Source organism: Camarhynchus parvulus, chromosome 2, assembly GCF_901933205.1.
Source record: "Camarhynchus parvulus chromosome 2, STF_HiC, whole genome shotgun sequence".
NCBI lineage: Eukaryota > Metazoa > Chordata > Aves > Passeriformes > Thraupidae > Camarhynchus > Camarhynchus parvulus.
Genome location: NC_044572.1, coordinates 13946738 through 13969293, shown reverse-complemented (window position 1 = coordinate 13969293; position 22556 = coordinate 13946738). Strand labels below are relative to the sequence as shown.

General features: G+C 37.8%; 1 protein-coding gene across 11 annotated transcripts in view; it reads right to left on the bottom strand.

Moving 5' to 3' along the window:
* PARD3 (par-3 family cell polarity regulator) overlaps nucleotides 1-22556 on the bottom strand; it is a 444905-nt gene that overhangs the window by 169367 nt on the left and 252982 nt on the right. For 7 of the 11 annotated variants that reach the window (XM_030943492.1, XM_030943497.1, XM_030943495.1 and 4 more), the window contains 3 exons: nucleotides 19163-19201; nucleotides 6287-6475; nucleotides 5648-5818 (listed from right to left, as the gene is read on the bottom strand). In XM_030943492.1, coding sequence (XP_030799352.1) covers nucleotides 5648-5818; nucleotides 6287-6475; nucleotides 19163-19201 — 399 coding nt within the window. The remainder of the gene's footprint in view (nucleotides 1-5647; nucleotides 5819-6286; nucleotides 6476-19162; nucleotides 19202-22556) is intronic. The other 4 variants (XM_030943503.1, XM_030943494.1, XM_030943501.1 and 1 more) reach the window with 1 other exon arrangement.

Below are 22556 nucleotides of genomic sequence, written 5' to 3'. Positions count from 1 at the left end.
ATCAAAGGCATTAAAGAAACTAAGTTTTCATAGGACTGGACTAAATTTTCATTTTCTGGGTTGAAAACTGGCTAAAGAATTGGACACAAAGATTGATCTTCAGGATGGAGAAGAGTTGTAGATTCCCCTAGGAATCAGAGCTGGGAATAGCTTAAGTTGATAAACAGCTTTATCAATGAGTTGGAGATAGGAATGAACAGGGAAATCACTGTGTTTGGAGGAGATGCTAAAGACTTTTTGACAGTTAAATTCCAAAAGGTCATCACAAGACCAATCTAGTGAGAAAGAAAAAACAAACCTGTCACCTACATTTCAATGTAGCTAACTCGGCAATGCATGCAGGGGGAAATGATGCTGAATATTTTATACTTGCACACACACTGGAAAAGATGCTTGCTTGTTTCTTTTATAATGAAACTACTCATTTGCAAAGTCTCACTGATCTATCAGTCAATTTATTTCATGAATGATGAGGTCCTTATACGGTCTGGAATCAGGACTCTGCTTCACAGTTTGCTCATTTTCAAAAGGAGAAAAAAATGAACAGACATGCATGAAGAAATCTGGGGATCTGCAAATCATTTGCAAAGATTCATTTCAGACAGGTTTGGCAAAATATTCATTCTGTCAAAAAAGGGGGGGAGGTCTAAACAAGAAAAACCCTTGAAATTTCTCATTTTGAGGAAAATGGTGACATTCTCTCACTTAACAGCAGACAAGTGCTGCCTGCCTGTGACATGAACAGAGTGCAGACAAGCAGTCTGTGTCTCTAAGCTGTCCAGGTTGCAGGACTGAAAAGCACAGGATTCCAAAAGTAACAATTACCTTTATTTTCTTGAATCAGCACATGGAGGCACCAGCTGCAGGGATGTGCCTGGCAGTTGTGCCTGAGTGCTGAGCACGTCCTGGCGATGCAGCCGCCAGCTGTTTGCCCATAAAGGCTAATCACAACAGCATCACTAATTAACAGAACACAGCACAAGGAACTCCATTGTTTCACCTTAAATCTGAGCAATTTAAAAAATTTCAAACCTGAGTTAAAGATCTAAAAAGCTGATGGCTGTCTCTTCTGAAAAATGAAGTGTTAAAAACTGGCCATATATGAATATCAAGTCAATATTATTGTTATTCTCTCCATTTTTCCCACTGTTTTCACAGCTTTGCAAATATGTCTCAAAGAGTCTCTCCATGCTTATGTAGGAAACTTGATGAGTTAACAAGCAAGGCTGAAAGCTGAAAACACAGAACATAACAGAATGTTTAACTTTTTTTAAATGGGGGGCAAGGGAACCTCAGATATAGCCAAATCCCAAATTAAATGTTTTTGTTACACTAATCTAACAGTGTCCATCAAATATTCAGTGTGTGTTTTTATCTGGAGTGGCTGAGATATTAAACACAGTTTTGCAAGGTTTGTAGTAGTGCAGCTTGCAGAATTCTACATTGCTGTACTCTGTACAGATATAATGCAAACAGGAGAAAAACTCAGATGCACAGCTTTGGCTTAGAGCTCATTCATAACTAACACTCCGTACTTATATCAATATTTACTACAAGACAATTCACTCAAAAACCTTTATGGATTACACACTATCTTCTGGTGAGTCAATGAAAATTCTTCCTACAGGCAAATCTTCAGCAAAACCACAGCAGTACAAAATCTCTTTTAACCTTCTGGGAAGTTTGTGGTCTCTTTTGACTACAGTTATAGAAGGGCTGATGATATAAATTATCTCCTCCCTGCCGCTCTGAAGTCAAGATAATACTCTTATGGTATTTATGTACATTTACATTGTTGCTACAATTGCTCTGAAGGCTCAGTTTACAACATGAGAACTTGTCAAGCTGTTTGAGAATAATGATAGCATTGGAAAGGAGTATCCAAGGTCACTTCACAAAGTTCTGAAACAGTTTCATGTTCAAGAAGCCAAAGAAAACTCTCTGACAAAGACAGTGCCTCTGCAGCAGATCAGAAGCAACTGTTCTGCCTCTCTCAACCCAGGACAACAGAGGTTCTGTCACTTCTAGACAGCAAACAAAATACAAAAAGTACACAAAAATCCTAGTATAAATTGAAACATGCAGAAACAACAATCTACAGAATCATGCCGCAAAACTAATTCTCCCTCCTCAGCAATTCTGAGGGGTGATTATGAAAATTGACATTAAAACCAAAAGAACAGTTTCATACCACTAACTGCCTTAAAAATCCAATTTAAACTCAGTTTTAGCAAAGAAAGAAGCGGACTGTGTAGTCTATCTCAAAGGAAGTCAGACTGACTTCGTAAATGCAAAACAATTGCTGGACTTGATGGCAGGGGAAAAAAAGACTTGGGGTTTTTTTGTTCTTTTTGCTGTTATTTCGTTGTGGGATTTTTTTATCATCCAGAGAGCAACTGCTTTCATCATCCAGACGTTTAGCACAATTACTTCTGCATTGGCATTATCACCCCTCGCATGGATTTCCCTTTTGAGACACCTGTGGGTGCTCCATGGTGTGGCAGTGACTCAGCCAAGACCTGACCTCACAGGACACTGGAACAGAGCAGAGTGAACACTGTTCTTGGTGACACACAAAATGGAATAACACCAAACCAGTTCCACTTAACTGTAGTTCAGACTAACAAGAAACAAAGCTATGTTTTTGTATACAAAGTGGACACATATGACACTGAATCAACAAAGGAAAGAAATCAGTTGAACAGGTTTTTTTTTTATCTGCTGATTTTTTATGGTGACTCCTTTGAAGAACAAAAAGAGGGAGAAGAGCATAGGAAACACTGGGAAGCACTTTCTCAAAAGTTGAACATTTCTTTTTATAGTTAATTAAACCAGTAAACCCTCCCTTTCTGAGGAGCTGGGGGAATTTAGCCTGGAGTAAAGAGAAGGCTAAGGAGAGACCTTTTTGCTCTCTACAGCTGCCTAAAGGGAGGATTTAGACAGGTGGGTGGGGTTTGGTGCTTTCTCCCAGGTAAAAAGTGATAGGACAAGAGGAAACAGTCACCAGTTGTGCCAGGGAAGATTTAGACTAGATATTAAGTAAAATATTTCATGAAAAGTAGAGCCAAGCTTTGGAATGGGATGCCCAGGGAAGTGGCTGAGTCACCATCCCTGCAGGTCTTTAAAACGTGTAGATGTGGCACTTGGCAATATGGTTTAGGGGTGGACTTGGCAGCGCTGGGTAAATAGTTGGAGTCAATTGTCTTTAATCTAAATGATTCTGTGCTTCTATGGTGACAAAAGGTGGGATTTTAGTAAGATAAGTGTGTGCCCTTTTTATGTTGTTGCTTCTAATCTGCAAGCTCCTGAATTTGCTGCCAGTCAAATATCATTTCTTTTTGTGTTCTAATACTAAAAATCTTTCCTGCTGTTGCTACTGTAATGTTCCAAGGGGAAAATTTGTATACCAGCATGTCTAAGCAATCTGTGTTGCTAAATTAAGCATAATATAGCCAAGACAAGGCCAGCCACTGAGGCACTGCTGTCTCCAGCCAGTTCTCAAGCCCCACAGCCACTACTGAGGGACTGAGCTGACTGAATACCATACTCATATATGGTATTCCTGCAACATTCAGAAATAACATTATCACAGCTTATCAGTGTTATATCAGCTTAATAATATCTAAAGCTTAAATTGGTCACATTCTTGAAAGAAAATATAGGGTTTAATTGCAAAATACCAAGAAAAAAAGCTCTCTTTGCTTTTCATTTCATTGAAGTCTGGGCATTGCAAGACTTCCAGAAAAGTGACTTCTTGCATACTGCTAGCTCAGCAGGTAAACAGCTTTATATCCATGCAAGTCATCCTTTCATCATATTAAAATATGCAAACAGTATTGACATCGTATTTCCTTTGGATAAGTGTGATAAAAGCAATAATTCCTAGGAAAAATTACTTACAAAAATTACTTTGTAGAGATGATTACTACAGCAATAGTGACATATCAATGCTTTCCTAATCATTATAGCTGATCTTGCCAGCTTCTTAAAGAGTTGGGAAAATGCACAAAAAACTATAAAGGAGGCCAGAAAGAGAGGGCCTATCCTGCCCTTGTGCAGGTACATTTCAGTGTATCTAAATCTGTTTCCACAATCAGTTCTTTTATCATGAAGCACATATATTGCAGTCAGCTGTGCTGCTTTTGGCAACTGATTTCTGCAAAATAAATCATACTAAATGTCAAGCATATATAGGGGACCAAGCTACTCTTGAATGAGTAAAAATTTTGCTGGATTCAAGGAGAAATATCTTTGTTTCATCACCGCTGGATTACCTCCCTTGTGTTTACAAACACTCTCTGGATTAATTCAATCAAGAATACTTTCACCAGGAGAAAAGGGATCATCTTCTATATCCTTTTAGAAAAAAAAATTAAACACAGAAATAGTCTAAAATATTGCACCCTTTTTATGTAATAACATGTAGTAGCCTCTACAAACTGGAAATTGGGTAAAAATGAGGAACAGTCTCCAAAGGACACTCTGAATTAGGCCTAGATAAGGACATCACCACATACAAAAAGGTCAGAATTCCTTCAACACTAAGCAAGACACGCTGTGCATCCAAGCTGGCTTTCTAGCAGTGTGCATACATAAACATGCATGCATACAAAAACTTTGTATAAGCAGTTAATCAAGAGGAGCTTAACACTTTCAAAAAGACTAGTGTCTTTTTCAGACATGATTTCATAATACACTATGGACTGATTTTTTTCTGAAGGTTAGATTTATGCATTAAAAAGTAAACCATTCTTTTTTCCCCTAGGCAGGAGCAGTGATACTAAACCAATTTGTGCACATCGTTTTTGAAGCATGATGATCAAGAAATAACATTCCTGATAAGACCTTACTATTTTAGCAAGATTGAAAGAATTGACTTTTAGATTTCTAAAGAAGAGATGCTTTTCTGACACGCCATTCAGCTGTATCCTATTTAACTCAGTCCTTTCTCCAATTTGTTCTGAAGTCTAATTCAGTCCTCCCCAACATCTATAGTCCTTCTCATTATATGTCCATATATTCCTGGTATATAGCATTATTTACATTAAATAGAAGATAAACTATTAGAAATCATTAATATATTTCAATACATCGACACATCAAAATTGCACTAGAGAAGACAAAAGTCGCAAATCATCAGAAGAATCACCACTTCACCCTGAATTCAGTAGTTCAACCTCTCCCACAATTAAGGCCAAGACAAACTTTTGTAGAATCTATACGTGAAACTTTTGTTTAGATAAAACATAATAATGAAATATAAGAGCTCTACTCAATTAAAAAAAATTAGAAGTGACAAAGAAACAAGTCAGTTAACACAAAGTCTATAAATGAAAGACCTAATAGACCTCCATAAAAAACTCCGCTGAACAAAAATCACGTAAACAGTGAGATCCAATTACAAAATCAATACAGTTTTATTCAGTGTTTCCTGTTTTTCATTGACAAAAATTCTCGAAAGAAAAACTTTATTGATCAGTAATAACGTTAGCATGTCTAACACTGAAATTCAGATAATTCTGTAGTTCTCTCTTTCTTTAGCTTCTCAGATATTATTTTTCAGCTCCCAGAGGAAACATGACATCTCCTGTAAACACAAATACCTCAGAAGTGAAAATTGCCAATCCCAATATCAAAAGCTTATTACCTCATTGCATTTACTTATTCGCCTCGCCACAATAAGCTGAATCATTCCTCGTTTGTTCCCTTCAGTGGACATGGACCTCCTCAAGGTTTCCATAGCATCTTGATTTGTTTTGCCCAATAATGATTCTCCATTAACTGCTATTAGTTGATCATTCACTCGAAGCCTGCCATCCTGGAAAAGGTAAAAATTATAGATAGTTACATAAAACACACACAAAGGAAGCTTTGTCTACTGGAGAGAATAAAAGAAAAACAAATCAAAAGAAAAATATTCAACCAACTATACTTAGTCCTAAGGGTTTATGGGGAAATGAACACTGCAATAATAGCTTCCACTGCAGCCACTATAGGAAATGTCTATTCCAATTACAGATTTGCACTGAAAGCTATTATCATAATCTGTTTGCTCAAACAGCATACTAATGGAACTGGACCAGAGATGGCTCGCTCCTTCCCGAATCTGTTAGGGTTGTTTAAATCCTGGGACGTGCAAACATGTGAGTAGAAATCTAAATGTTACCTCTGATGGTGTAATTGGTGAATACTAGAGACCTCATTCTTCTTTGATCTATGGATATTTTCAAAATAACTTATTATGGAAAACTGAGGAAGACCAAAGTACACAGATATTCCCTCTCACCTTGGATGCTGCTCCACCGTTAATGATGGACTTGACGAAGATTCCTAAATCAGCGTGGTTTTCTTTTGACCGGTTACCTTTGACACTCACGCCAAGCCCAGCTGACCCAGAGTCATTCAGTGGAACTTCAAAAGTGAGGAATTCCCTGGTGCCATCAGGTGTGAGGACAAGCTCCTCTTCTTCTGCTTTCTGTTGGGGAGATTAGTATGGGATTATAGAATAGCATTTCTCTGGGAATTCTCTTCCCCCTACAGCTATTAGCATTCAAAACTCTCTGCTTTTTACTGCAATGCCACAATATTTTCCACAGTAATTATGTGAAGAAATCTGCAGAAATAGTGTATTTTCAATCACCTCCAGCTGACGCCTAGGTTCAGAAATATCTTAAATACGTGTCTAAGTGCTTCTCTATCTAGTAAAGTAATTGCATCACATGTCATTACTGAATCTGCCATCAATACTAACTCACATGTAAGCTGCTATTTCATTAGCCAAAAGAGAGCTTTATCAGAAATATTTTCCTCCTTGTAAACCTACAGAATTTTTAAAGTACCATCATCATCTATGGAGCTTTGCAGTCTTAGGGAGAAACTAAGTGCAAGAAAATGAAATTCAAAAATTACTTGTTCACCTCATTTTATTTAAAATTATGTGTGTTAGGAAAAACCAAAAACTACACAGCTGAGATCTGCAAAAGCACATCTCTCTGGTGCTGCCAGGCTTATCATCAAATCTAGCTCTGAGTGCCAGTTTTCCTGTTTTTCCAAGCTCTGCCCTTCACCTCTGTCCACTTACCCACCTCTCTGGATCTTTGTTGTCCTCCACACCCAGTTTTAGCCTGGCTGGGAAAATCCCAGGTTTTAAGCACCCCGAATTACAGTCACAGGCCTGCCACAGCTGCCAGCAAGGAACTGCTCAGTGACACCTTTCCATGCATCCAAAAGCCACACAAGCACAGGTGACTGGCCTCACACTTCACCTCCTGCCAAATGCAGGAAATAGGCTGGGACCAGAGACCTTGCAGTGTCCTCACAGAGCAGTGACACTCTTAGGGCAGCAGCATGAACACAACACCCAGGAATGAAAGTGGCCATGCCCTGAGGAGTACATCCAAGAGACTCCTGCCAAAGGGAGGAATGGGAGGGACAGGCTGTTCACCAGCCCTGTTTGTGATCTTCTTTCAAATCTAACAAAGTGGTTATAACCACTTTTTGTTATAACTTTATCAATTAACAAAAAAAGTCATGCCCTTAAAGGCATGATTCTCTCCTTGTGAACCCGACTGTGTTGGGGTTTTTTTTCAGCCACATGAAGGAGAAAGAGAACATACAGCAGAAGGTGTACAAGAATGTCCAGCATCAGCAGTTCTTCTCTGGAAGAATTAATCTGGCTGAATTTTCATAATCTTAGCAACATGTCACCTCTGTTTCTGACACTGATTTTATACCAACTTTTCCCACATCACTGATCTATTTGCAAAGCTCACTCATATGAGTGAGAACACGTATGAGAAGTTAACATGCGCCTGCTGAGCTGTCCCTGTTTCTTAAGACTTGAGGAAATGCAAACACAGCCTATGGCAAAGATAGATGTGAAAGCCATGTGGAGTACAGCAGACTGAGATGATCAATTTGGGCACAAGCATGCTAGTTGTGTCACCATTGACCTAGAAATGCAGTGCAAAAATGTCACATGGGAAGGCAGTCAGACTGCTGAGAGAGCCGTGACAGCTGAGGGAAGAAAAACAGGAGTTTCATCTTTTCCCACTTGTTAAAAGCGTGAACCTTCATGTGTTCACCAGCCCTTCCATTTGCACTAGACTCCTTTTGCTTAAAACTAAGCACAATGGTTCACCAAAATACCCAAAAAATTCCCTAAAACAATGGAAAAATTAACACCCTCTATCAACGTGCCATAGCTAGGCTGGCCTGCTTGTGAATCCCCCTATTCAAACACATCTCTTGGTCACACGAAACAGCACGACCAATGCTAGCTGTGAAGAAGGGAAAGATGAATTGTGACCATTGAAAAACACTCTACCTACAAGATGTTTCCCAAATTATGGGAAAATTACCACCCTAATTTTCCTGCTTGGTTCACAGAAGCACTAGCTCCAGCATACATTTGAATCCACATTTTGTCAAATGGCTGCAGAATAAAACAATCTGAAACAGATGTACGTTACCTTACAGTTTCTGTAACACTGATCACTGTCATATTCCTTAATAAACAGTAGTAGGAATAAAGCTTGTGAGTCAAAAGAGAGATAAAGCCAAGGGAGGATGTGTGGCTTATCCAAGAAAGCAGATATGCTTACTGAATTTTTGTTTACTACTGTTAAAATAAATTTAGAATCAATTTCCCTCTTCATCCAGTATTTTCCAATCTTCAAACAATCCACCAAAACTTCAGGCAAAGCAGTCTCCCAGGCCTGTCAGGTGCATTTCTATATGACAAAAGGTCAATTGGAGTGAGCATCTCACAAGCATCCCCAAAGACTTGGCTAATGTCCTCTACCCTACTTCTCTTCAGTGAGACCAAAGTGCTGCATTATCAGTTCAGCACTGCTTTAACGTGAGGCTTATGCTTGCTTGTTTCCTGCAATCTTGAATAAGGAAATAAAACAATATAAGGCTACAGACACGTGAGTGTGCAGCTGAAATGTGAGGCCAAAACCTGAAACAAACTACTCTGAAGCAGCTGTACATGAGTGAGCAGCTCATGCTCATAAAAAAAAATGAGAAACAGCAGCCTCAGCACTGGATCAGAAGTACTGAAAGCATAAGAAAATTGCTCAACTCACCCAAGGAAGAAAATTACCATTACTAGGCTATGGCTAAATTTCTTTAGGGACTTCATAGGGCATCTACAGTTTTTCCCACCTAAGCACACTTGCTTTACCACCATATCTGTGTCTGGAATTTTAGGGACATAAGAAGCCTTTTGCCCTCCAGACTCTGTGTGACACCTGTCAGTATGAAACAGCATGCTTGAATGTAAAGCTTAAAAAAAAAAAAGAGAGAACAAACATGAAAAATGTGGCTTTCAATAAAAACTGAACTATTAACTTTCAAGTGCTATGGATATGAAAGTATCAAATTTAACATTTGTGCCACACCATGGTATCAAATAAGGTCTTACTATGTATGATATATTGAATATAACTTCATAATATAAACCTTGGAGCAGTACCATATCATATAGTGACAAGGAACCTCTAAGCATATCATAAAGGAGCCAGTCACAAAGAAATGGGCAGGAAGGTTTTTAGCTTGCTACTATAATATTTTGAGCCAAAGTTGAAAAGACAAAAACAAAACAAAAAAGCCCCAGCAAAATCTCATAATGGCTGAATCCTTTGTTCTCCAAAGCCCTTTAGAGTACAGAAATATTACATGTAAAGCAACCCTCCCCAATCAATATAAAACCAACTATTATAAAAGAGTAAAATTTGCCCTGAAATTGTGTTGAACATTAAGTCTTTAAATCTAACAAATCACAGAAATTCCCTAATACATCCATGAGACAGCAGAAAAATGCACACAAAATCTAAAATGCAGCACTAAACATTTTCAGCTGAGAACACAGTCACTTCTTAATTGCAGTAGCTTCCATTTGATCTTGATACTCTCTAAATTAACAGCTTTACTATGTCAATCAAACACCTCAACACTATTTTCATGATTAGTTGATCTGTAGGAGAAATTTATTCCATCATATATTTTGACAGGCCAGCAGTAAACATGCAAGCAAAATTATGTACTGTGAACCCTGAACAACAAAATTCAACTCCCTTAAGATTTTTCACACACTATGTCCAAAACAATTAACAGCAGAACAATATTCTGTTCAGACAGAGGCTGCTGAGGAAAAGGTCATCTGAAATGACTTCAGTTGGATGAATGAAGCTGCTCAAGTATGTAATTTATAATAAAAATTTGATTGGTGATAAAATACGTAGGTGACTTTTTTGGCTTCAAAATCATATTCAGCATCAATTTATGCTAAACGACATTTGAGATAAGTTTTTCACTTTTTATATACAACATAAATATATTGTAAATTTAAAGATAAACTCCCTGACTAGAGCAAACTTATGACAGTGTTTTGATATATACAGGGATTTAAAAAAGCCATAAGATAAACAGGGCGGGGTGGGGGGGAATTATTTTTCTCTTCCACATGACATTATCCTCTACCTAAGTTCTGATCTGATCATAAAATCAGATTTAATTTTATAAACAACATTAAAATAGACTTTCAGTAGTTAGAGTGCCATTACTTTTCTCATCATACTAGTAACAGCCTCTAGTCCTCTTTATTCTTTTATCACAGAATTACAGAATATGTTGAGTTGGAAGGGACCCTGAAAGATTGTTAAGTTGAAGTCCTGGCCCTGTACAGGACACCCCAAGAGTCACACCCTGTGCCTGAGAGCATTGTCCAAACACTTCTGGAATTCTGTCAGGCTCGGTGTTGTGACCACTGCCTGGCAGAGCCTGTTCCAGTGCCCAACCACCTCTGGGTGAAGAATCTTTTCCTAATATCCAGCCTAAACCTCCCCAGACACAACTTAAGGCCGTTCCCCTGGGTCCTGTCACAGATCACTAGAGAGAAGAGATCAGTGCCTGCCCCTCCTCTTCCTCTCAGGAGGATGTTGAAGATCACAATGAGGTCTCCCCCCCACCAGTCTCCTCTTCTCCAGGCTGAACAGACCAAGTGACCTCAGCTGCTCCTCACACAGCTTCCCCTCAAGGCCCTGCACCATCCTCGTTTCTCTCCTTTGGACGCTCTCTAATAGCTTCAGAACTCTCTTATCCTGCAGTGCCCAAAACTTCACACAATTTCCAAGGTGAGGCCACACCAGTGAGGAGCAGAGTGGGACAACTGGCTCTCTCGAGCGGCTGGGGGTTCATGTTTTACACACTATTGTTTGGGACTTCCTCTGTAGGACCTCATCAGGGTTCAGCCGGTGAGTAAGCAGCATGAGATGAGTGAAAACAGAAACTGAACAGCAAAGGAAACCTTCCTCCCACCTAACAGGGGAAGCAATTTTCAGTCAAGTCAGGACAGGTTTCCTAAGTGACTCGCTGCTGCTGCAAGTCTGGCAGCATTCTCTCCAGCGAAGTTCATTCTCTTGCAAGCTTAGACCTGCTGCCTTCTCAGCAGTTATTCAGTCACTGAAACTTGTCTGCACATTACTTTGTGACTATGTGTACAGAAATGTGCTCCTGTTCCCTTTCACAGAGCAATCAGTAAAGCTCTGCATCTGCAGTTATATATATAAACACATGTGCATGAAAACTTTCACAAAGCTCTTGAATGCAAACATATATGCATGTACACATACAACACACCCTTATAAGTGTATATATACAAACCACAACAAAGACTTTCATGTGATTAATTAACTATAGCACAAACACTACCTAACAACTTGAGTGACCCCATTCAATATTCAATTTACTGTCTCAAGTTCTGTTGTGTCCAGCCTTCTAACATTACAGCTCTGTTAGCCACTGTTTAAATACTGTTTTAATCTATCAACCTTTTGTCTCACAAATGTGTCTTCTCTCTTTACAATTTATCCAGCTGGAAAACCTCAAGTTCTCACAATATGAGTTTGGTGGATATAAGAGCTCTCTAGGAAGCATAGGCTGTAAAACTACCGGAAATTTCAAAATCCCAAGTTTAGTCATTGGGTTCCAATAATGGGGAATTCCAACCTAACGTAACAGCTTTTTCCAAGATATTTTCAGTCTTTAGAAGATTTTAATACAGCATCCATTATTTAATTATTTCTGATAAGGTAGCCACAATACTAAGGAATCATAAGCCCTATAGTTTGGGAAACCAATAACACCTGTCTCTGTATTATTGTAACAAAACAGAATGCAGCAGGATATATGCAAGAGAGGAAATTTCACTTAGCTGTTGTGCAAAGACATTGTTAACATCAGGGGTGACTCAAACTGTTTTGCCCTTCAAGTGAAGTGGGTGACATTGCTGTCTTATCAGGCCACCCTCTAAACTGAGGTACACAAAAAAATGATGACTTGCTCTCATCCTATGCCATCACATATACAAATGTTGAACACATGAAACAAACAGCTCTAAGGAAACAAAACAGCTTCTTTGGTCAACAACTCTTTTGTGGGGGGTGACATTTAGTACTTATAAAAATGTAATGTATTACTGCTGGAGCTACTGAAAACAGATCAATGTAGGTGGCCTGAAACACACCTTCCCAAAAGCAGCTGAGGGACTCCTTGGGAGGAGTAACTGAAAGCTGGTGCATCCCACCATGGGATGGCATTAAAGAAAAACATAACCAGAGCAACTGCATCAGCAGAGAAAATCATGCCTACTGATCCAGAAGTGGCATGCACACTCCAACCCAGTTTTCTCCTGAAATACAAGACCATTTATCTTTTTTTTATAAAAGAGTTGTGTTGCATTATAGGTTTTGAGGACCTAAAATGTCTACTTACCTGGTCAGAAAATTATACAGGAATTAAGCCAACTAAACAACCAGAATTCTTATGCTTGCTTTCTTTTTCCATCTCTTCCTAGACTAAGAATTTTAATATCTGTCATATGTTAGATAAACACTAATGAATCTTATTTGCTCATATACAGAGACTCATTATTCATATTAGCAAAGTTAATATGTCACATCTGGCAAAGATTGCATTCATTCAAATCAAACAGCAGCTGCTAAATATCAAAAACTAGATCTGAATTCTGAGATTTTATGGGAAATGTGCTCTGCTTTAATCTTAATCCCATCAAGGAAGAGTTTTTTGTGTATTGGACATGGATTAACTTTGTTAAGTATTTATAGGCAAAAATGCTAGCTCATGAAAGTACTGCTAAACAGCCCCACTGCATTTCCTGTTATGTCCATTTTAAGGATTTAGTTTAATATCAAAAAAGATGTTCCACATGCAAAAATAACTTCAGTTTAAAGGTTTAGATGGAATAAGATATGATTTAGAAAAAAAAAATTAAATGCTTTTCCAAAGCATAAAAATTCTAGCATGTGATTTTCATTTAGAATGGAAATCAAAGCTCTGCAAAAGCCCATGTTTAAGTACATCCACATGTTTGTTACTTCTCCCTATAACAAGTCCATTGCTTGACTTTACTTACGTTACTCTTCCTAATGCCACCACTCTGATCTGGGCTGTCATAGAAACTGGTTTAATCAAACAAGATTCTACATTTCAAAAATTGATCCCACCATTAAAATTACATTCTGTTGGTTCTTAATCTCAGAACTTCTCACAGGGACCAGTCTGTTGCAGGTACCATAATCACTGTACTTTATTCAGGCAAACATACTCTGTTCAAAACTGCTGCTCTATTCAAACTTCATGTCCCTACTCTATGTCCTGAAACAAAACCATGTGATTGTAATGCTAACTCCGTTTCTTTACACTTTGCTTATCCTAGAGAAGTGAAAACCAAGGGATTAGGTACACAGTAGGTGTCTGTTCTGCCAAAGAAGCCTATAAAGCTACAGCTCTCTGCACTATCCCTTCTTCAAGAAAAACTTCAATGCCCAACACACTAATGAAAGAGTTCCCTAAAAATCCTCTCACTGGCCTATCGGATTTACAAGACCTGAGAGACTAAAGAAAGAGATAGAGTCTGGAAAAGACAGACAGGAAAAACAAGTTGAAAAAGAAATAATGCCTATGTATAAATCCATGGCAGGAAACACATTCCTCGTGAAGTAATACCAGTATGGAGCACCTCAGAGGGATCTGTGTCTCACTCCTATTTCTGCTGCAAACTTTCAGCCAACCATGGCAAACCATTTCACCTCACTATTTTCCCTGCATTTAATATCAAGGGAGAATCAACATCAGGAGTCTAAAGGCAATGATGCAGTAAAACAAGGTTTGCTCCAAATCAACAAGTTTGTACACATGGGTGTGGCTTCTGGATGACTCTGCAATGGTGGCACTAAGACAACCCTGGCACAGTGAAGGGACATGTATGTTGTCTCCCATGAAACTGGGAATTTTTCAGCAAGTGTCTTCAATGTCAGTGCTCCAAAGGCAGCCACAGCCTCCCTATGGTGCTGCACAAATCCAGTTCAAAAGTGCCACACCACATCCCAGGTAAATCACCAGCTGCTAACAGTCAAAACCCAGCCTGAGGGTCAGTTCTAAGTACTGCATTATGCAGAAGTTTATGTTCAGTGATAATGAACGTTCCAGGAAATTCAGACTGGTCAAAAAGCATTCATGATCACAGCCACTTAACTGTTATATTAATTATTCACTAGGAATGAATGTCTTATCTCGAGTCATAAATGTGCCAGAACATGCTATTTAATACTGGAGTATCTCCTATGGTAAAAGATTGAAACTACAACAGTACCTTGCAGAAATCACACATTCACTACCTATTTCTTTCATATGGGCAGTGATCTAAAACTTGATTAAAATTATGAGCTGAAACCACTCAAAATTGCAGTAAAAATGCTTTTAAAACATTGTAATCACCCTTGTGCCTCACACGATTAGAAGATAAAAAGGTACAAAAATATATCTGCAGCATTCCTAAATGCCATGGAGGAAATAACAGCATCAGCCTAATCATCAGTCAGCGATATTCTCTTTCAGTAAAATCATTCTGTACCAATTGATAACAGCACTGCTGGGGGTATAGTCTGACATTAGTCCATCTATGATCTTGACTCAATGTTCAGACATTTGGATCACCAAGCTGAAGGTCTATACAGGTGCTAAATAGGAAGTGGTGAGAATTTATTACAGCTTTTCAAAAGTATCTCTGGATGCATCCCCAGTGACTAGGTATCTTGAAGTAATACAAACAGCTTCTAAGCAAAAGACAAACACACATGCACTTAGAATACATCCAGTTAAAGCTCAACACTGACTGTGCTATTTTTCCACAATAATTTTCTATCTAATAATCAATACAAACCATGTATTTCTAGACATTTGCTAATATTGTCTCCCATACTCACAATATGAAAACTTGTGAGCAAAAAGCGTACAAAAGTAACTATTCATTAGTTCTTACAAAATGCCTCTGACCAGCATCACCCCTTTCCTACAGGCAATGAATTCTTGCATAAAAAGGGCAGCTAGCTAATTTACTCAGAATCACACACAGAAGAATATGCAAGAACAGCAATTGGATCTGAAAAAAACACAGTGATCAAAATGAAATTTAGGTAATAACTGGAATATCAAATGTTTGAGTTCAGAAGAAAATATAAAGCAATCCCATTTCCAATTTCTATCAGTGCTGCTAATCATTTATATATTGTTCCAACACACCAGCCACTCTTGTTATGTCACTGTTACGAAGCCTGCACTCACTTGAATTCATAACATTCTGCTCACTTACAGCAATTTGACAGAAAAACAAATGAGAACAGAAAACTGAAGCTTTTCCATGCTTCTGAGTGCAACAATCATGAAATGAAATCCTGAATTCTCACTCTGAATCTCTTCTTATCACTAAACAACACTCCTTAGAAAATACTTACTCATATGATAATTATTATTTTTCTAGCATTATGCTTATATGAAAGTTAACTTGATGGTTCTGAATTCAGAAAACTAACAGAGAATGACAATTGTAAAAGCAAAATATTACTGAAACACTATCAACCTTCAAAGAGTATGAGGAAAAATTAACTGGCAGATGTTTTACATAGCATAATTAACAGTTCATTTCAATGCACTGTAACAGGATTAGGATAATTATGCTTAGAAACAGAAATGTAATAATGATAAATTACTAGTTTTTTCATATTACAGGCAATCTCCTACATTCCAAATAATCACCCTGTTTAGCAATAGGTGCATCTGTTCAATGCTGCCATTAGCTATACAAATGGCACAAACTCATGGCTGGGTGAAACAACCTTTCACCCAAGACACAGGAGATTCCTCGTTTCATGAGGAAGCAGAGCAATGGCTCTGTTCATAAGTAAAGCAGAAGGTGAAAACACCAGTCCTGTTTTCACCAGGGCACAGCTACTGAATAGAGGCTGAAGCTGCATCAGCAATTTGCATTTCTTATGTAAAACTGGAGAGCAGAGCTTAAATTGTGTGAGCCTCTCAAATTACAAAATCTTCTTATATGGAAGTTTAAGATTGAGAATCTGTATTCTGTGATGGGGCATAAAAAACCTGAATTCATATGCTTTCTTATATGGGTTGTAAGGAATAACTGTCAGGTATTTCAGGCCACAAATTAGGAAAAAAATTACCTTCAAGATTTTCTTTTATTACCTCTCTGAGGACTAACTACTGCATCCAAGTGCCACAACATTAATGCAAACCATTTCAAAGTAACAGTTATATGAAGGTAACCCCTGAGTAAAGAATGATAAGTTAGGCTTGATATTTTGCTATTTTATTTCAGGGTTTCTACTTTCAAAGGAGGTTTTTTTTCATATCTTTTTTTTTTATTTCAAAGATGCACCTTCCTTCTATTTCTCCACAAAGACATAACAACAACAACAAAAAAAACCCCACAACCATTTTGCCTTTAAATGAAAAACAGACTTGCATTCCACCTCTCTCATTTCTGTAGCTTCACTGCCTTCATCATGCTCTTTTGTTGGTTTTGGTTTTTTTTGCTTTGCTTTTGACTATCAAGTCCTTGACACTTGGAGACTAAAACCTCACTACGAACAGCACAAAGATCAGAGCAGGCACAGAAATAGAAATTGCGAGATTAGAAATCTCAAAGACCTGAAAAGTAGACAGAGGAGAAATAAATAGGTATAGAAGCAGAACCAAGGAGAATAAAGGAAAGCAAAGAGAAATACTTTCAAAAATCATAATAAAGAATGTGTGACTGTATTATTAAAGTGCAGCTCAGGAAAATTAGGTCTGTAAAATTGAAGTATCACACTTATCCAAAGCTAAGTAGATTGGAACAAGGGACATAAGTGCAAAAGCATTTTGTGCATTAAAAATACCCAGCAAAACCTTTCACAATTAGTCCCTTTTTTTATTCACATACTGGAGTCGGTAAATATAAAGAGACCTGGTGTTCCTAGTATCAATCACAGTTGTTCTGAGCCTTGAAATAAATAACAAAAAATCCCAATGCATAAAGAATGAAAAACCTAAGACATTAGGCAAATTTTTTTGTATTGATCAGGTTTCTAGCTCATTCCCTCAGTAACCATATGTTACACAGTCTTCATATGTTTTCCAATTCACTTCCATATTTTCAAGGCTTGCTAGGGCTTTCTAGCTGTTTTTCTCAGAAATCCCTAACTACTCATACACTCCCTGTGCCTCCTGCATAATCTCCTGATTAACAAGCATTTTTTTACCCCACATCTAAAGAGAACAAATGGGAGATACCTATTTATTTTGCTCTTCCCTTAGATGAAGTTAGAGTATTGGTTCCAAGAATGCCAGTGAAGGGGTTTCACCATGGAATTTGCTACAAAACATTAACTTTGCAACAGATGAGCAACTGATTTCTATAAACACCTTGTAGGCAATCTGCTTTATCTTAATGAGCTTTCGGGGTAGAATTTCAACTCCTAAAACCAGGATACTTTTATAAGGCTGCACCCACAAATTATGGCATTCAATTCTCAATGGTATTCGATTACAGATAGAAATACTATCCTGGGCTTTGATCTTTCATCTCCTTACACAACAACAGTACGTGGTAAGAAACTATCAAGATAAAAACACATCCTCTAATGAGATGCAGTAAAGAGATACTGCAAGGCATGTCTGAAACAGTGATACACCCACAGTTTCGGAGAGCCCTTGAGCAGAAAATTTTCAGAGAGAAGGACACTAAAAGCCAGAAGGATAGAAGTGAATATTGCCAACATTTAACTCAAATTTCCATGTTTACAGTTACATTCCATTGGTCTGAAAAATCAATAGTATCAACCAACATACTCTTGATTACCTCACTGAGTTGGCTCTTACATATAGTCCTGGCTCATACCAGTCCTGACTTTCTTTTTATTCCAGACACCATCTTGCCATTGCTGGTAAGACATTCTGAATTATCTAGACAAGCTCTTTTTGTTTTTCAGCAGCTGAACTCATTTCAAGTCCCAACAGGAATCTTCTCAAATTATCTATAATCTAGTTTATTATTTAATTTTAAAATAGGTACCTAACTGAATAATACCTAATACCTAACTGAATGGAGTTTCTTGAACTATGTTTTGAACTAAGATCCAGTATATCTTTAAGGTAATATATTATTGTTATATTCTCTGCTTGTATTTCATAAAATACACCTTTTATTTTAGACAAACTAGTTAGATGTATTAGTATATTGTATATTGGACTGATCATTTTCCCTTGACTAAAATGAGATATATTAACATTACACAACCTCAATCTAGAGCCTCACTGGAATACCACACACACACCTGGTGCAGCCTTCAAAAGGTTACACTTAATATTACTTCCATATAGTTTCTTAAAAATAGCTAACAATGGTTTGCTATGAGGATACAATTAAGACTTAAGCCTAGTTGATTAATTTCTGTGTTTGTATCTCAGATTTCTGTCATATAATCATGATTTAAACAATTAGCTTCAATATGTAACCCAAGCTAAAGTCCACTTTTATAATTTAACTTTCAGCCTTTGGCTGTATAGAAGAGATGCAATTTCAAATAGCACTTGAACATATGCAGTAAGGGAATTGTGTACAATTTTCAAACAGTATTTGAAATTACATTAAAAATGCATTTAAAATGTAAAGCTACAGAGAGCCATCTACAGCATATAAGGTGAAAGAAGGATCTGTAAAACTTTGATGGAGAAGAGCCATATCAATTTAAAAACATTTGGGAGTCTTCCAGTATGGAAAAGACAAAGCTCTTACCGTTTCCTTTGGAATTTGTGACTGGCTTTGTTCTGCATTCTAAAGGAAGTAAAAAAAATAAATAAGAACACAACTACATATGACACATACTATCTAACAGCAAGGGGGATAAACAAAGAGCTCTAATTCTGAAGTGAAGTGGTAATAAAAAATGAAGGTTGTTCATCACACCCCTGACTGAAATTTTTCTAAACAACCACTACATGAGAAGTGAACAGAAATAATTCCAGGCTCCTTATGGTACATGCACCTGACTCTACCTGGCTGTGAGGGTGGTGACTGGTGGCCAAGGAAGAACCACAACTGCTTGCACTATTTACTGGCTGGTGGAATGTTCTCATTCAGGGAAGCCTCCCCCTGGCTTTTTCCTTCTACTTTGAAGTTTTCAGAGAATGACTTCAGCAATCCAGATGAACCCTTCCATCTATTTTTTTAAAAATCCACTCTCATTAGCAAGGGATTTCCCTTTTGAGCATTTTTGGATGAACTAGAACTGCAGCTCTGCATATCCCAGGACAGGAGGATGCATTCAGTTCACCAGAGAAGGGACCCTCCTGTACTTTCCATTCCTCACCTGTGTCTCAGGGCACATAAAGCAAACACACATAATTGGAAAATGCATCGCACAACAATTCTGGAAACACATATAAGGAACTATGGCTCTTCCAAGCCCACACCCACCTATATTAAAACCCATCTGAAAACTCAGGAGACACCTTAATGCTGGCTGGCTGATCACTTTTGGGCTAATCAGCTGTTTCTTTCCATTCTGCTGGGCCCTAATGAAATTCTAGGGTTTACTGGACATTTTTGTTTCAGGCTGTTTTGCAGGAGAATCAAATGATAAAGCGCAAAAATGTAGTGGCAAAGCAGTAACACAAACATCCAGTAAGCTTCAACCTGAAGCCAACAACCAGTAAGAAAAAAAACGAAGACAGCTACAAGAAAAATGTAAAGGTCCCACGTGTACCAATGGGCATATTAATTCTTAGGGAACTGGAGACTGATGCTGCCAGCCAGTATCTGCTGGCACTGAGAACATAGCTCAAAAGCTAAATAACCTAAGTCAGTCCTTCAGAGGATTCACACAGTCAGTAGCAGCTCTAAGCAAATTCTTCACAAGTTATGTGAGGCAACCACAGAGCACCAGGAGCTCTCCTTAACCAGAATAATCCTCAGCCCTTTTGTAAAAAGAGGGGGCAGGGAGGGAAGGCTGTTAAAGAGATGATGTGGCTCTAGCTCACACGAGTGTGGACAAGCCCTAATAAATTACTGATCCGGCATTAGGTAACAGTGAAAGGAATAAAATGCCCAGTATTCTGGAGAAACATGGTCATTGTTCCAGATCTCACTAATTACAAAAGTTGACTTCTGCCAGCTTGATTTGCTTCCACATCTTCCTCACTTTTATCATGCTCTGCTGCACTTGATCATCACACACACATACCTGACCTGTTCCACACAAGTTTCAGAGATCCCATACCAACCTAAGCTGGCTCAGCTTAACAACCCCCTAAGTTTTAGCTAAAATTACACAATTTCATAACAGCAATGTTAAACTCCTTAACTTTCCTAAAGTTTATTATCTTCATTTTACTTAAAATGAAACCCTAAGACATTTAATTTTTTTTCAAAAGTCATTCAAGCCATAACCCAAAGCATAAAATCTGAACGCCTGTTTTATTGGGGATACTATCTATACAAAGTGTTGTCAAATAAAAAATGGTTTTAATATTGAAAGTTCTCAGTAAGCAACAGCAAGTCCTGCCCTTAATAAGATGGATAACATCAAATAACACGATTTCCTACATGTGGTTTCTGAGACACATCTCATTCAGTTAATATTTTAAAGCACACAAATGTAGAAAATATGAGAGAAATAGGGAAAGGATGCAAAGACAAATTGTTCCTAAGTGGCCAGAGAAGGTCTGCATGTGAAAAAGATGAATAGACATGATTTCAGCTCATTCTCCTTCCTACTTCAAAATTAATGTTCTTTCTTTTTTTTCTTGTCTTTTTTGTTTGGTTGGTTGGTTTGGTTTTTTTGTTTTTTGTTTTTTTCCCAATAAGCCAGTAACAGTCAGTGAGAGGAGCTAGCTGAAAAGACTTGCTTTATTTTTTTTAAGGATTATTTCTTACTAGAGCAGAAAAAACATCCTTTATGATGAGTTTTAGCTCAACACCTTCCCCAGCATTTCTGCTCCTGCTCTTTGACAGCAGTCAGCAGTGCATACCTAAGAGTTCCTCACATCAGAATGCAAACAAACAAATCCTTATGCAACAGAGGATCATCACACTCATGTACTGTCAGATCCTCACAACAGCTTTTGTTCAACTGGAGCTGCAGAAAAACACACCAGCTCAGATCTATCTCATTACACAGTGCAAAGCTCACCTGACACAGCCACACCACGGTCTGGCTTCCCTACACTGGATTTTGCCAAAGTAATTGAGTGTTGCCTGAGCCACAGCAGGGAGGCTGCTGAGCTTGGGCTCCTTCAAAGGGGCTGACTTGCTGTCATTTTAAAACTAGATAATGTATTGCTATTAAATCTCTGCATTACTTACACCATATATTTGTTTGCAACGATTTAAACAAAATCTGATGTCAAATTATGCATCAAAACTTCCTCATTTTACCACAGAAATAATATACACAAAATTAAGATATGTTCTTACTTCTAAGTTTATTTAGAAATCTCAAAAAGCATTTTCATTCACCTTTATGAAAGCTAGTGCCATGAAAATTGTACCACAGGAACTTATAAACAGATTGCTTTCACTGTTACAGTGATAAGGAAGGGTTTAATAGGATTTCAGATTTTTATTTCTCTTCACTTTATGACAACTTTCACTTCAGCACTTGCAGGCATGTTCCAAGAATTTTAAGGTAAAAGTTGGTTCATTTGCAACCTTCCCTGCCACTTTGGCTTCCTAGGTCTAATGGCAGTTTTGAAAAGTGAAAAGCTAATGTTTAGTATCTTGAGATGGCTAAACAAAAATTCATTTTCTTTGCATTCAAAATAACACAAATCCAATAGAAAAACGAAGTTATTAATTCATCATACTTATATTTGTCTATCTTCTCACAATAATGCAGCCAAGTAAGTTTATTTTAGAGTTGTTTATAGCTACAATAATACAAATAATAAATCACTTCAGCAGTTTAATTGAGTACAGAACAAAGTGAGACTGCTACCATTCAGAGTCTACCTTTTCATAACAGAAGCTATCTTGAGTAATTATCAGAGAAATATCAATATACACTATGCAAGTGGAGCAGGTACAGTATGAAACATCATTTTATTCCTATTTAATGTAAATTCCTTAGAAACATCTTCTGAATTGCCTTGCTAAATTAATAACTGCAGGGTTTCCATTCCACAGAGATTGC